This window comes from Furipterus horrens, unplaced genomic scaffold (assembly GCF_987537825.1).
Source record: "Furipterus horrens unplaced genomic scaffold, mFurHor1.1.pri manual_scaffold_11, whole genome shotgun sequence".
Classification (NCBI taxonomy): Eukaryota; Metazoa; Chordata; class Mammalia; order Chiroptera; family Furipteridae; genus Furipterus; species Furipterus horrens.
The window spans coordinates 24,765,932-24,783,075 of NW_028327181.1; the positions used below are offsets into that span (position 1 = coordinate 24,765,932).

General features: G+C 42.6%; 1 protein-coding gene across 1 annotated transcript in view; it reads right to left on the reverse strand.

Moving 5' to 3' along the window:
• The window catches only part of PRDM10 (PR/SET domain 10), a 91,032-nt gene that overhangs the window by 20,976 nt on the left and 52,912 nt on the right, over positions 1–17,144 (reverse strand). Inside the window, exons 8-12 of the mRNA XM_090291051.1 lie at positions 16,116–16,319; positions 10,666–10,738; positions 8,795–8,912; positions 6,076–6,205; positions 5,107–5,349 (exon numbers count right to left, since the gene is read on the reverse strand). Of these exons, the coding sequence (XP_090147177.1) occupies positions 5,107–5,349; positions 6,076–6,205; positions 8,795–8,912; positions 10,666–10,738; positions 16,116–16,319 (768 nt within the window). The remainder of the gene's footprint in view (positions 1–5,106; positions 5,350–6,075; positions 6,206–8,794; positions 8,913–10,665; positions 10,739–16,115; positions 16,320–17,144) is intronic.

The following is a 17,144-nucleotide window of genomic DNA, read 5'->3' on the forward strand; positions in this document are numbered from 1 at the left end:
TCTGGTGAGCCATTAAAAATGAAGCCATATCTTGCCATGGCTAGTGTGGCTCAGCCAGGTTGTGAACCAAAGGGTCGATGGTTCAATTACCAGTCAGGGCACAGGCCTGGTTTGCGGGCCAGGTCCCCAGTTGGGGGCATGTGAGAGGCAACCACACACTAATGTTTCTCTCCCTCTCTTTCTCCCTCCCTTCCCTTCTCTCTAAAAATAAATAAATAAAATCTTGAAAAAATAAAAATAAAAATGAAACCATCTCAAAGAAGTTCATCGTGAAAATACAAACGTTTTCTGCGTTTTGTTTTATATCTATGTATTTGTGTTTTCTTACGAAAAGGTTTAAGTAACATTAAAAAAACGTATTTCCGACAGAGGACTTGTTCCATAAGACAAATCCCAAAGTGACGTAGACTAAAAATTGAAGGTTTAGAAGAAATGACTTGGGGTAAGTCACATGTGCATGAATGAGGCTGGAGCACGTCAGTCAAATATTACTTGGTCTAGGCCTTGAGAAAAACAATTTGAAGCTCGATTAAAATGTTTAGCAGAAAAAATATGGTAATAAGAAGAATGGAAGAATAGCATTTGCCCCAGGGTGGGTGAAGGAGGCAATGGATATGGAGTTGCTTTTGAGGGTGGTGAAATGTTCCGAAATTAGATAGTACTGACGGTCGTACAACTTTGGGAATATTCTAAAAACCACCCTAAAAGGGTGATTTATATGGTATGTGGATTATATCTCAATTTAAGAAAAAAGAATGGAAAGAGAAACAAAGGATACAGATTTATGTGCACATGTTTATTCCTGAGATAAGACTGATGAGCACACATCGTAAATGGAATATGTGCATTTAATCGGTTCCTACTTAGAAAATGCAGAGGACAAGTTCTCAATGGAGCTACTTAGTGCCACTGGGTAGAATGCCATGCTAACAAGTCAGGCTGACCTCCTTGTTCCCTGTCCAGACCCATCAATTTTGCCCCCACCCTCCCTTTTTCAGTCAGATTGCACTTTTAATGTTGATTAGTCAGTGAACTCATGCAGTTGGTATGGGGCAAACCAGTGAGAGAATGTGGATGCGCAGTGCAAGTCCATCACTACCCCTGAAAAAACCACTCGCGCTCTCCTGAGAGCTGATTAACAGACTCATCTTTCACACAGATAATACTTTAGCTATACAGTAAGTTTCACTCATAAAAAATGTGTTCCTCACAACACCAGGGGAAAGCTCTACATAGCTATGAAAGAAAAAAATCCCTCAAAAATATATATATATGTAAGTGGGATGTTTATGCAAGTATAAAGGAATAGTAATTGAAGGATTAGTGGAGCTCTTAATGCATTATTTGTGCAATAAACAAAGTACAATGAACAAGGCTTAAACCCTTAATTTCAAATTACTTACAAGCAGCAATTTCTAAACTAAATTTGATGTAAAAGAATCATTTAGAGAAAGGGAAAATAATTGTTTTTGGTTTCGTGAAAATTCTGAACCTAGTTACTTTACAATAGAAAACTTCCTTAAATAAAATCTTTTTTTAAAAAAGGAAAGGAAAGAAAACTCCCTCCTCAGGGCTTCTCAGCCGGGGCTGGGAGAGATATACAACTCATATATCTTGAGGAGATAGCTCGTCATTCTCTTCTCTTCCCAGGCTGCCTGGGGATGCTTCAGGGTTGCATCAGGTTTTATTCTCCTTTGCATCCAGAGCCCTTAAAAAATACCTTATTTCATAGGAAGTGTTCAATGAAAGTTTGAGAATTAATTAAATGTATTTCATAAGAAAATAAAAAAGAATTATTTCAAGACCTTTTCTATAGCATCTTCAGAGATCTTTAAGACGAGACTTTTTCACATCAGTCACAGAGCTTCCTTTCAGTTCCTTGTACTGTTAGCGTTGTCTAATCTCTTCACTCTACAGGTCCTTATTTTACATAAACGCACTCAGTGTTTTGGCTACTTTCAAAGCTTTATGGAAATATTGCAAATAAACAAGTGCTCTCTTAAGGTTCAGAGAGTCAAGATTTAGAATGCTTTTGGCACGTAAGAATCATTTCCTTCACCCATCCAAGTCCACTCAGGTTTCCATGGGAAGACACAATGTACAACTGTCTTGGCCTCCCTGGGGTTCCGTCTCCCCTTGGGAGCCGAAACTAGAACTCAGTTTCGTTTGGATCCACTATGCTGATAAGTCTTCTGTCATTTCTGATGAGTATGACTTTCCTCAGACACCGGATTTAAACTGAGCAGCCCCCTGGCTTCACTTTCTGAGTTTATCAACAAACCTTATTCGTACTGTCTTTTTAATTTCCATGGAGCCCTGAATATTGTCTAAGTACACAAAAACGAGGTTGCATTTCGCTGATCTACTGATCCTAACGTAATCCTCACGCTACAAGGTAGTGAGTGCTCAGGACATTCCAACCCCATGACCCACTTGCAGGCCGTTTGTACTCTCTGGGATCTGCTGTAGCTCAGAGCTACAGTTGGCACACATTCCAGAAGAAATCATGAACAATGGTGAAGGCAGCACAGACGGGCCCTTCATGGGTCTTCCGGTCCCCAAGGGACAGCCAGTCGACCACACCACACTGTATGGTACATGAGCTGCTCTGCGGGTGTAGCTGCTACAATCTGGGATGAGGGATTTGACTGACAAGGAAATGAACTCTGAGACAACAGGTTCTTTGCAGACGAAGACCATCATATGTTTCTAAAGTTTAATATGAATAGCTAAAGAAACCTAAATTATTGATTAATTTTCATATCATGCTGATCCTGCATTCAAGCCTTTGGTGGGCTAGCCCTGCCCCACGTAGTTCACTCCCTCCGGCCCCTCACCTGGCACCCCCCCCCCCAAGGGCCAAGCCGGCATGCGCACTGGCCCGTAACCACACCAAGCACACTCCTGTGTCCGGGCCTTCACCCGGGGCTACCCTCCCTGAAACAGCCGACCATCTGCCTGTCTCTCTTTCAAGGACCAATTTAAGTCTCATCTATGAATTACTCCCTGACCTCTGCATCTTTTTTCCTGTTTTGTTTTTTGTTTGTTTAGTTGTTTTGGTTTAATCGTTCACTCTTCCAAGTTCCTTATAAAAATTATAGGCTAAAAAAAAAAAAAAAAAAAATTATAGGCTATACTTTTAAATTTAACACTTAACTGGAAACCCCCTTCCATTAGCAATATCTCCTCAATTAGACTGTAAGCTGGAACAGGATAGCATTCCGTGAAAATCTATTGTGCACACAGCAGAGTGCTGAATATGCAGTTAGAATTCAGTACCATCCCATAAGTCATCCAAACTGTTCTGGAGCTGGAAGGGACCTTGGAGATCACTTAGTCCTACCCTTTGTTTCGTGTATGAGGACTCTGCAGCCCAAAATGTGCTCAATGATCTATCTGAAAATAAATCAACATCATTCATTAACTAATTTGCATTTACTGTAGCAACCAAATTGCCGTTTCTACCAGAATTTAGTAAGTACAGGTTGCAAGGAACAGCAGCAGGTAAGGCAAACACTTAAATAACATTCTGTTATGTAAAACACAGGAAACAAACCTACCTGCAGCTCCAACTGAGCAGGCAGCATTAGAGGAGAGAAAAATAGTTACATTACCAATTGGATTGGAAGACTTCCTTTCAGTTGGTCATTACCAACCTGGATAGAAAAGATGAAAAAAAGTACATAGCCCTACTTTTTAGAGTGTGTGCAAGGAAAAAAATAGCTTAGCTAAGACTGACCTTTGCAAAAGCCACATGCACATGGCTTTTGCTTTGACACAAAGCACCTCATACCAACACCAGTAACCCAGCTCATTCAAGAATACAAGTACAATCATAGCTAGATTACACTTGTGTATCCACAACTTCACTGCACATGTGGGCTTCAGTTCTTTTCCCTCAAAAAAAAAAAAAAAATTAAATCTAGGAAGCATTTCTTTGGACTTAATGAAAAATCAGAATGGCCAAAGCAGAAAAGCCAGTAACTGGGCAAGAGAGTGAAATGCAGATTGGGAAATAATGTAGAATGATGGATGGGAAGGTATTAGTTCATAGCGTTCAGCCTCTCTGGTCTATATTTTATATGTTTGTATACCCTTTTGAAATAATATACACGGAGCCAAAAGTGCTGAATGTTCCCATTGCAGGTGCCTCACAAAGACTGTGAGCCCTTCAATGCTATCATATAGCTGTAAATGTCTAAATGCATTTTTACATGAAGGCATGGACTAGACTATTTTTCAAGGTCCCTTCTAGCATACAGGCAAATAAGAAGGCCAAGAGAAACATAAGCTAAAACCATGGTCCATCGAGAAACTGTAAACCCTGGAAAGTTACACCAAAAAAGCTCCATCATGCACACATAAAGTACTAATAAGTCTTTATACACCCTGCTCACAAAAACAGGGGCTTAAGTACATAATTCTTTTCTGAATGCAAATTGTCAACCCGGGCACTTTCCTCAAAACCACCCTGTTCTCCGCACGCATCCCCTGCAACTCCTAACTCAGACTCAGAGGCTGTCTGTGGAACAAGGACAGAACACATCCACACTGGAAGCCACGTGGCCTGAAGTCAAGGTGCAGGTCACACGCGTGAGACGCTGACCTACTCCCTGACCTAGAGCCTAACGTCCAACTGCCCTGGTATGAGGGTTGTACCCGCCTGTCAGCTTGGACACAGGTCCGTTTTTCCCTTTGCACTGATGACTGATGACACTTGCCAGTCTCCCCAGATTAGCCTGGCTTCAATGTAAAGTTACTACAATTAAATGTACTTATTTCTCCATTTCCAATCTGTGAATTTAGGGATCCAGAGGGCTCTCCTACTTTAACTAGACCAATCCAGGAGCTGCCAAAAGCTCGGCTTCTGTATCCTTACCAAACTGGTCGACTCTAGGACCAGCCACCCGGCCTGCCACAGCACACAAAGACATTGAGGATCACTTCATTCTTTCTTCCAAAGGTAGGGGACTGAGTGTGTAATAAGCGAGATGCAAGAGTCTGAAGTGGATGGTGAATAAACAGCTTAGAAAATAGAGCATCTTTCCAGCGGGCTGACAGGAGAAAGCTAGCACCCAGTCAGGGCGGGCTCTGCTCCCCACTTACTCGGATGCGTTTGGCCCGGCGCATGTCATCGGCTGTCAGGGTGCTAGGGGTGGGCAGCACGCTCTCCTCGTGCTGGGGCTGCAGGTGCAGGCTGTGAGCCTCCGACTCCTGCTCCAGAGAAGACGGGGTTTCCTGTGGCAGCTGAGGGATCGGGAGGGTGGTCTGCTCTGGTTGGTCCAGCCCATTCAGAGTAGCTGGTTCAGCCTCATCAAACTGCTCCTTGGGGGAAAAATGTAGCAAATCCTGAAATCGTAATAACCAGGAATTATTTCCTCTCCTAGATAGAGATTAGCACTAGAAGACACTGTCAGCTGAGGTTCAGAATTACTGCTTATTTTTTAAATGGCCCTGGCTGGTGTGGCTCAGGGGATTGAGCACCAGTCTGTGACCCAAAGGGTCACCAATTCAATTCCCACTCAGGGAGGGCACAAGCCTAGGTTGTGGGCCAGGTGCCCATCGGGGCGTGTGAGAGGCAACCATACAGTGATGTGTCTCTCCCTCTCTTTCTCTCTCCCTTCCCCTCTCTCTAAAAATAAATAAATAAAATCTTTTTTAAAAAAATGACTAGCACCAGAATACTCAGAAAAATTATTCTCCTTCTGGGAAAGTTAATTAGATAACTATCCATAGAAAGTAAAAACTCTGAGGTAGTCCAGATCGTTTCATTAGAAAAAGACTGTGATGGGACTCTTCTGAAACATTATAATTTAAATTTTAAACTAATTAAACGAAGTCCCCTAATAATACCTCCAGAAAAATTCAGATCTGTGGGGCAGGAACATAGGGATTTGGTTCTAAGTAATATTTGAAAACGTATTGTTCTGTGCCTTTCTCTAGTCACACTTTAACAGGCAACAAACGACAGAACTGTCAGCCTCTGAAGGGTATTTGTATTAAATCCAATAATAGTTCTAGTGAGTCCTCTAAGCGAGCAGCTAAGAAGTAGCCCTTTCCCATCCGCCTCAGTACCTGTGTTCCATCATCACACTTTTCCCCATTTTCACTGGTAATTTCCAAGCGGATAAATTTTGGAGGACGCCCTGGCCGTCGACCGGGGCCAAATCGCCTCTTGCCTCGTCCCCTTCCTCTGCATCTCGTTCTGCGGACAAGAGACTGGGTTATAAGTAGTCATGGTTACATAATACTCCATAAAAAATATTTTGTCCCAAATCTGGATTTTCCTCTCATTTTTTACAATACTTTTCCTGATTCTTTTTCTAATGGAAACCACTGTTTTTGCTAATATACGCTTTCTAAATTTCTCATCTTTGCCGTCTACATAGCTCAAAGAGACGTCTCAAATTATTCAGAAAAAAAAGAGAGCTATAAAAATGTAAAGCACTGACACTATTTTGCTCCTGAACTGAGAGCTGGAACACATCTCTGAAGTGAGGTGGGAAACGCACGCAGGACAGACCACACTACACCCTAGAGTATGACCCTGGCTAGAGACAAGGTTCCACCCTTCTCCCCTTGCCTCCCCTCAGATTCCTTCCAAGAAATGTGGCTTTCCATGAGTCAAAGGAACTTTCTTGTTTTACTCTAAGCTTCTGAAGGTCAGAACAAAAATTTCTAATTCAACTGTCCCACAACGTGCCTCGTAAACACCAAACAAATTTTACTCCCCGTAATAGATTTCTCACATACAAACGTTCCTTAGTATAAGGGATTCAGGAAGCCCCTAAAACTTCTTTTAGAAGATGTGTGTGTGATGTGCATAAAATTAACGAGATCAGGTTTTATTCTTCTACTCGTCCATTTAACAATTGAACAAAAATTATATGTTTTCCCAGGAAGTTTTAAAATATTTTTTATTATGAAAAATTCTGAACCTAGGCAAATGTAGAGATTACCAAAATGAGCCCAATGTACCTATTACTTAATTTCAATACTGTCAACTCAGGGTCAGTTTTGTTACATCTGTATCCCCAATACTTCCCCACACACATGCCCATTAGATTATTTTCAAATAAATCCAAGACATCATTTCATGTGTAAATATTTCAGTAAGTATCTCTAAAACTAAGGACTTTCCTGTGTGTGTGTGTGTGTGTGTGTGTGTGTGTGTACACATGTCTCCACAACACCACTATCACACCTCAAAAAAACTGACAGTTGCTCAGTATTATTAAATTCTAGTCAAAATTCAGATTTTCCTAATCGCCTCCAGTTTCTCTGAACAGATGGCGAGCCAACGGTTTCATCTGCGCTGTGTCACGCACTATGCTTGGCACTAAAGATAGCAAGTTATGTGCCACAGGTTTTATTGTCCAAAGTCTAGCAAAGGCACCAGGCATATAAACCCAAACCACAATATAATATAGAAGTGGTATAAATAGAGCCATGGACAGAGTTTTGGGGGTACCCAGGACAGAATGACTTAACTCTCACTGTGTCCTCCACCCACTGCGACATTTACCCCCCTATCTTATCCTAGACTTGTCACCCCCAGTAAGTGCAGAACCCCCATTATCCCAACCCGACACATCACCCGCCCTGGCTGACACTGTCTCCTAACTTTCCAGCTGAGTCTGCCTAGTACCTCGACTCAACAATCCTTCCACCCCACTCCCAGCTCCATCCAACCCTCTGTCAGCTGTTTGCAGCCCTATGTCCTCTTGATGTTTTTCTCTCCCTTAATCCACATGCAAACTCCAGTCATTCCCTGCAGTCCCTCCCCTGTATATGCCCTTGACTTCCAGCCCCACTGCTGCCTCATTCCCCCCACTGTGCTGTACGCACTTCGCAGCACCACAGTCCTGGGCAGCCCAGCTCTCTGCCCGCTCCGCACTGGTACCCCTGCGGTGAACAAAGCCGGAAAATGACACGCAGCCATGCCTGTGGTCGCGCTTTAGTTCATGACTGCGAACCTCAAGTTCAGTTCTTAGTGTTTTAATTCATGACCTTGAACCTCAAGCTGAGTTCTTAACGTGGCAGGCAGTCACGCAGTACTTCCCCGGAACATTTACTTTGCCACTGCCCTACACGCCCCCTCACACCATCTCCTCTCTCTTCAGATCCTATGAAAGCGGGTAACCCTGCATCTGTCCCACGGGTCCTCTCCTGTTCCAAACCACACTCCTTCTTCACCTGAACTGTTGACATAGCTTCTAACTGAACTCCTTGTCTTCATTCTTGCTCCAATATAAGCTCAAATGTTTTTATTTTTAACCCTGGTGACTTAAAATATAACTGACATCACAATACTCCCAGATCAGAACCCTCTAAAGACTTCTCAGAATAAAATCCAAATTTCCTACCATTACCCATAAGGCTTACTTGATCTGGCTCCTGCCTACCCATCCTGTATGATTCTCCCTCATCTGTCTTTTTTACATAGTGGAACACATAAAAGAAGTTTGAAAATCAGAGATACAGATTATTTCAAAGGTGTATGCTATCTCAAGAATTTGTATTTCAGAATCTTGAGTTAGGGGAGATTTAACTAAGGTGAAAGGTTCTCCTATGGGGCGGTACTGGTTATGCTGGAAAAGAGAAAAGTGGTAAATGAGGACAGGGATTTGGGGGGAGGGGTGCTGGAATAACAGGATAAAAACACTTCCATCAGCAGCCTACCTGGTTACCTGTCTACCCAGACACATACACACAAACATTCGTTTACAGACAATACTGAAATGAGTCTGGACCTTGACAAACTAAGTTTCTGAAACTTTCCCCATCATTATACCTGCTAAACAAATCCAGTTTCTCATCATGAGAATTCAGATGCTGTTGCAACTGCTCCGAGCTTATAAATCGGCGGTTGCATTCATAGCAGGGCCAGTTCTTCTCTTGCTCTCGAAGAACTGTAGTCACAGGAGAGAAATTACAAAGGTGGTGATTGACAGGTAGCATCAAACTCACGTGCCCAGGGTCCCCGCCCTTATCTCACCGCAGCCCAGCGGTCATAAACACACAGCGTCTGCTATTTGCTTTACTGTCTGAGACATCAAAGGCTGCAGTGTGACAGAGAGCAGGTTTTAGGACCTTATTCTCTGGTGTAGTCATGTAAGACATCAAAGGAACAAACACCCACACACGACCCTCTCCCACCCCACCCCCAATACATGAACACACACACCCGCACCACACTGGAAAGGCAGGAAGTGCTACAACGGAAATCAATATTCAGATAACCAAAGTATTCAGATACCAGCTGCATAGCCTGAGGGTGTATTGTATCACAAATAACTTGAAAATCAATGCCCAATATAACCCCTTCAGCAAACTGTTCAGAGCTGATTTATACGCAAATGCTGTGAACCAGCAATTCCACTCCTAGGGATACACCCAACAGAAATACACACAGATGCTCGCTAAAAGACAGGTATCGGAATGCACACAGTGGCACTCTTCATAATATCCAAAAACTGGAAACAACCCTGCCGTATAATAATGAATTTAGCTGGCTTTTGTCCCCGGTTCCCAGGAAATAACCTAAAATCTCTGGGCTTCCCAAGTAATATGCGTTCTTGTTATTCACGGTAGTCACTGACCATCCCTGAGTTTATGCTCATCAGGTGACTCTGATGGGGGCTGGCTGTACCAGAAGCCCAGACACCTCATGACCGATGGCTCTGAGAAAGGTGCTGTCAGCCAGGGAGTGGAGCAGGGGCTGGAGAGTCGGTTCCATCACAGGGACAATGACTCAATCCATCACGCTATGGAATGATACCTCAAAAGAAACTCTGGGCATCGCAGCTCAGGTGAGCCGCCCTGGTTGGTAAGCACACATCAATGTGCCAGGGAGGCGACATGGCCTAAGGACCTACTGGGTATTCTGTTGTATGAACATACCATAATTCATTTATCTGTTTTACTGCAGATGCAAATTTAGGTTGTACGATGCAATTCTGACACTGACTGCTTGGAGTGAGGCCTCACAGCAACGAGAATGAACGAAACACAATACACAATAACATGGATGAAGCTCACAAACAAAATACAGAGCAGAAGGTGTGCACCAAAAGGATACATATCATAAAATTCCGTTTCTATAAAGTGCAGACACGAGCATAGCATGCCTGTGGCATGGAAGTCAGGAGAGGTGCTACACCTGGGGGTGAGGAGGAGCAGAAAGAAGGCACCAGCGGTCCCCTGGGGCACAGCGCCCACTCTGCTGCCTGAGCTGGGTGCAGGCAACACAGGTGTGTTCCCTTCATGAAAATCCAACAAGCTGCATATTTATAATTTGTTCATTTTTATGTATAGAGATTACACTACCCTAAAATTAATGTAAAAAACAAAGTCAATGCTTCCCTTGCCATGTCTTCAGAGATAATTCAATCTAGATAGGGATCAGCGTCTGGTCTAGGTTCTAATTTAGTATTTGGAGGTTTTCATTAGGTTAAATACTGTTTTCCAGCACCCATGAAAGAAATGTAAATATGTCACTGTCATTTGATCCTAGAATTACACAGGCACGTGTAGCTTTAAAAAATCTACTGCAATATCTTCTTAAATATATTGAGATAGAAAAGTTAGGGATTGCATAAAGACATATGTCTTAGAACTCATATATAAATTATTCATATATAAAATATTAAAACATATGACTACCTTTCCTTTCTTCCTCAGAAATGTCATGAATTTTCTGGTTCACAAATTCGGCATAGGATGCAGCGTACCACACCTGCAAGAAGCAAGAATCATCAAGAACTGAAGGACAACAACAGGTATTCTTTGTATGTTTAACTTTTAAAATATTTCTCCTGCTTATAGAAAACAATTCAGGCTTTTCCACAGCCCACAGTAAACCAACTAACAACAATAAAAAATCACACTGTGGCCCCCTGACCAGTGTGGCTCAGTTGGGTGGGTGTTGTCCTGCAAAGCAAAAGGTCTCAGGTTCAATTCCTGGTCAGGCACATGACTGGTTGCTGATTCGATCCCCAGGCGAGGCGTGTATAAGAGCCAACCAATCGATGTTTCTCTCCCTCTCATTCTCCCTCCCTTCTCCTATCTCTAAAAAAAATAAACAAAATCTTAAAAAAAAGAATCACGCTGTGAGCCAACCCCTTTAACACCAGTCTGCAATCAGTAAGTTCATTTGCCAAAACACACAGCATGTTTTCTTTCTCCTTTTTAAAAAATTGTTTGTTTTTATAACAACTTCACAAGAGATAATATTAATGACTCTTCATCTAAATAAAACATAGTCTCTCTTGATTTTTTATCTGTATTTAAACACAGGTTTTCACACAGCTGTAATCATAGTGGCTTCCAGCCCCTCCAGTCACCAAACAGCTCTTACTGGATTCACTGGTGACTTTCCTCCCCATTCCCCACCCCCACCTCAAGTCCCTCCCCCGCCACTGGCTGCATCTGCTCCTGGTCTGGCTCTTCTTCCTCTCCCTAACTTCTGAATATTGGTGTTTCTCAGAGCTTGTCCAAGTCCAGGGTCTTCTATGTTTTCTCTAAGGTGATTACATCCATCTCCAGCCAATTCTATGCTAATGACTCCCAAATCAATTATCTCCATCCAGACCCTCTCTGTTCCCTTCGCGCACATTCTGCTGCCTGCCTGATAGTCTGGATGTTTCACAAACAGCTCCAACTTAACATTTCCAGAACTAAACTCAAGATGCTCCCTTACTCCTCTGCTGACCCTGGCTTACCTTCCCTGTTTCAATCAATACTCTACCTTCCACCCTGACCTGGCTGGTTTGGCTCAGTGGATTGAGCGTCGGCCTGCGAGCTAAGTGTCGCTGGTTCGATCTTCCAGTCAGGGCACATCAGAGAAGGAAAATTCTGATTCCAAAAAACCTCCGCTGCCTTGCGGCATACCTCTTCAGGGGAAAGGCTAAGGGAGTAAACCCCGACAGAAAATCCGGAGCCGGAGTCCCTAAGGCGGTTTGACGTTGTAGTCAACACCGGCAACTCCTGCGGCGCACCTGAAGCCAAGCTGTATTGACTCCGTCTTTCCCTTGGACCCTTCAGCTGCGAAGAGAGGGGGGTCTGCTGCATGGGCAACAGCAGACCCTCCATATCACCCCGCCCAGGCTCTGTAGCTTCAGCTTCACTGGAGAGGACACTGCAGCGTCATCGCAAGATGTCGATTCAACACGGGAGGAGACAGATACCGTGTCACTCCCGAGTCGGACTGCACAACCATTCTCGGCGGTGCAGATGGACTCTTAAGAAGCTACACCATCGTCTCTCGAGACGGACGGCTGCCGACGACGACGACCTTCCACCCAACTGCTCAGACTTGAAACCTACAAGGAATCTTGGATTTCACAGTTTTCTTCTGTGATCCTTTGGCAAGAACTGTTGATTGCCCAAATGGTCTTCATCTCTGTTTCTGCTACCTAGACGCGTGCCAAGATGAGGTCTTGCCTGGTCTTCTAATGTGCCTCCTCTTCATTCCTCTTGCTTCCCCAGTCCATTCTCCCTCGACACAGAAGCTAGAATGGTCTTAAGTCAGCATCACATTCCATTATTCTCACGCTTTAAAAGCCAGCAACAGCTTCTGGTTTCATAGTAAACCCGAAATGCCTGACAGTCTCCAAAGGGCTCCGTGACCTGGCCCTACCTTGCCAAGCAGTCTGAGCTCTCACCGCTCTGCTTGATCTTTTCTTCAACCAAGAGGCCTGTCAGTTCCTCAAACGCGCCACATCCTTTCCTACCCAGCCTTTACTTACCCTTGCTGCCTCCCCACCAGGAATGCTGGCTTCTTCCCCTCCCCCCCCAACCCTTCTGCACTGCCGGCCCCTTCTCACCAGGTAGTTCTCAGCGTAATCACCACCCCTTCAGCAAGGCCGTCCCCATCCATCCATCTAAACAGGTCCCTTTTCCGTTACTTGCCCTTTTTGTACCATTTATTTCTTCCGAGTGCTTGCCACTATTTGATATTACTTGCTTATTTACATCTCTCTGCCCACCTTCCCTCTAGAACAGAAGTTTCTGCAATGTGGGGAACCAGTCCATCTTTCCCTAGTGTCTGAAACCTAGCGGGAGTTCCATAGGTTAATCATATATAATTGTTATGGAGCATTATTTTAGAGTTATGAAAATATTTATTTTGAGAGACTTCGGTTTTCACGGTGGGGTAATATTCTCCAACAGTTGTATTCTAATATTTGCTTAACCATGACCCAGTGGTTGGATTTCTAGGTGGTCGTCATTTTGCTGTTATAAACTCTCCCGTCATCCATCAGTTCTGAGATACACACTCCTCCTAGATGGACATCTCACAATCCATGGCACTCGACAATCACTGCCACGAAGAGCTGAGCTGCTACCGCCTGCTCTCTGCCCCCCCACAAGCCTGGCCAAGCTCTTTATACTGTTAACACCCCACTGAGTTATGTGCTGCCCTGGCACTCCGTGAGCTGTTAACACCTGCCAAGCAACACGAATGAAGACAAAACAAAAAACAAAAACCTCTGCTGTCTCCCTCAGAAGAAATAAATCTCAAAGCAATGCAAGGTTGTTGTGATCATCTTTCAGTACCTCTCATTAATGTATCAAACATCAGATTATCAGAAACTTTCTATTGACTGTATCAAAACCACTAAACTTCCAAGGACGTGTCAAAACTTGAAGAAAGACCCCTGACCGGTATGGCTCAGTGGGTTGGGATCATCCCACAAAGTGAACAGTCGCCGGTTCAATTCCCAGTCAAAGCACATACCTACGTTGTGGGTTCTGTCCCCAATCGGGATGTGTCCAAGAGGCAATCGATCTATGTTTCTCTCTTACATCAACGTTTCTCTCCCTTTCTCCCTCCTTTCCCCTCTCTCTTAAAAAAAAAATAACTTGCAGAAGAGGACAATGACTTGGGAAATATCCCAGAGGTGACAGCAGAGCATTTATATTAAAAATACTGCACTGTTATCAACACCTGATGACACAGAAGACAGCAGGTACAGAAAAGCACAAACATCCATGACAAAGTAAAACAGTGATTCTGTGAAAAAACTGAGTGCACACAAAGCAGCCAATACCATAACCAGATTCTTTCGCCTACGTGTGCCTTTTCATGTGTGAGTGTGATGTGATTTTAAAATTATTTTTAACTAAGTCTAAAATAGCTCCTACAATTTGTATGATATAACCATTTTTGTGATTAAAAAAGCACTGTGTTAAAGTTTATCTGGCATATTTTTCCTTAAGAGTGCATAAAATAACAGTGCACGTTAAAGCCTTTGGTATCTGACAGTAAGATATGGCATTACAAAACTCTAATGTATCTAGCTCTATCTTTGCTTATAATTTTTTCCTCAGACTGATGTTCCAGGAATTGGATTTACTCAGCCAAGAATAATTTTGCCATATACTGCCAGAAATAGTTTACAAAATATTGCAATTCTTTAATAAATGTTCCCACATCTTAAAATTCCCACATTCATTGTACTGTACCCATTTATTTTTGCTAATTTAAGAAAAATAGTAACTCATAGTTTTCTTAAGGGTTTTTAAATTATCAACAATGAAAACAGTTAAAAATATCTCTTAATTATTTGATTCCTCCTCTAAATACAGTCTATTTCTGGCATATGTTCATTTGTCCATCTGTATGTAGTGAGGTCAGAGGTGTACAACTTTGTTTTTACATTTAAACCTTTTAATGTGTATTACCAATATTTCCCCATTCTGTTGCTTTCTTTTCATCTGTTGTTTTGTTTATTATACTGAACTATTGTATTGTTATTTCATTGTTTCTGTCTTTATCTCTACGGTTGCCTGAAAAGAGAAAATAACCTCCCCTCCACAGTTTAGTTTTATCTTGTCAAGAATTCCTTGGGATAGATGGTGTGAGATATAAATCTCCTTTGACACATTTTCTTCGGGGTGTGTGTATTATCTAGATGTTGGTCTCAAAGCCACAGCTTCTGTATAGCTTTTGAACAGTCTAGGTCTTTGCTCTCTCCCTAGAGAGGGGTCTGGTCTGGCTTTGACCACAGTGAGGCACTGTGCAACTCAGTGCCTCGGACAGATACAATCAGTTCTCGCCTATTGTTTCACTTACATCAGGAAGCTATATAGAGTGTTTTGACCCCCTCTTTTGGCGATGTTTCTAGCACAGTTTTTTTAACAGGTATTTTCACTTGGAATCATTGCAGAATTTCCATTATGTCATCAAGAGTTAATATTTACACAAATTCCAACAGAGTTATTCCCAAAAAATATATTCCTGAAATCAGAAGTCCATGCATAAAATTCTGTGGGCAAAATGAATTATTCAGATGAAGAAATCAAAGATGAAAGGATTAGTGAAAGAACATATATGCATGATACACGGACACAGATGACAGTGTGGTGACAGCCAAAGGGAAGGGGGGCAGGAGCTGGGTGGAGGGGGGCACAGGGGGGAAAATAGAGACATCTGTAAAAGTGTCAATAATAAAAATGAAGTTAAAAAAAGAAATCTTGTCCATACATCTGAATTCCATTTAATAAGATCTCCTGTTTCCCACTAATTCTTCTTTAGAGTGCCTAAATCATGGTAAGTGACCCCATCTTTAATCCCTCCTTCACAAATACCAGTCTGCTCCCCCAAACGACTTCCTTATCCCTTGTCCTAATGCCTTCAGGAAGGCCTTTGATATGCCCAAAAGTCATACATTTTTCATTCTCTTCTACTTATGGGATTATGACAGGAGTTCAGTACATAGTACGTAGTCAATAAGGAAGTGAGTTACAAGGAAAGAACCATTTTTGTGAGAATCCCATTTCAGCCTGGCTGGTGTGGCTCAGTGGGTTGGGTGTTGTCCCACAAACCGAAAGGTCGTAGGTTTGATTCCTGGTCGGGGCACATGCCTGGGTTGCGGGTCGGGTCCCCAGTTGGGGGCAGCAAGAGGCAACTGATCAGTATCTCTCTCACACATGGATGTTTCTCTCCCTGTCTTTCTCCCTCCCTTTCCCACTGTCTAATAAATAAATAAATAAAATCTTTAAAAAAAAAAAAAAAGAAGAAAAAGAACTCCACTTCAGGGCAGCAAAAGCAGGAAAAGTATTAAATCACCACAGTTCCTAGCAGAGGCCCCATTGTCCCAGCTCTGTACCTTCAGTTCCTGCTTGGGTTCCACGTTCTTTATTGTCGTGTAATACACGTGGTGGCCATACTGGTAAGCCACCAGATTCTGCTCCAGGTGATTCTGTGCCGGACGTACGAACATCATCCAGTTACAAAGGGTCTCATCAGACAACTCGAACCATAGGTCTTCATGCAAATCCCTGTCTTTTCTGTCACCTTTGTCAAGAGAAACCTGCAACCAAAGAGAAAGAGCCACACCAAAAAATAAAAACTTCAATGTGATATGCATTAATGTCATCATACATAAAACACTGCTCCTTAAATTTACCATATAACCTGAATCTCTCCTTTGTATAGATACTGGGGAAAAGGATGCTTTCCAAAGACCCACGTCTAGGACAATTACCTGGCAAAACCTCAGCATTAACAACCTGATTATATAGCTTTAGTTGACGTTTCATCATTAACTAACACACCAAAAAATGCTACAAATAAGCCAGAAAATACTCTCCAGTTCATTACAACTTGCTTTCATTTGGGATTCAACTGCATTCATTTAGAATGTGTCGCCTATATTTCTTTTTATAAAATAATATTCTTTTTTAAAAACCTTGAACCTTTACCAAAGAACACCTCCCCATGAGAACTAATTTCTCAACACACACATCGCAAGTATTTTTCCTTCCCACTGCACTTTCTTAGCTCTTCAGAGTGGCTCCCAAAGAGGCAGACAGCAAGGGGTTAAACAGAAGCAAAAGCATCAAATGTAAAAAACAGAGATCAGAATAAACATACTTTAAGATACAGTGAACTATTCTTAAGCAAAAGATTCAACATTTGTTTCAAAAACTGAAAAATGGTTTTCTTGAAAACATTATCGATACTTAACAGATTACACAAGTCTACATCATCCTCTGTGTCCTAATCAGTTTGAAAAAAAAGCTATTCGAGCCCCTATTATGGGCTGAGTCATACCCCCCTTCATATGTTGAAGGCGTAAGCCCCAATAGATCAGAACATGACTGTATTTGTAGATAGGGCTTTTAAAGAGGTGATT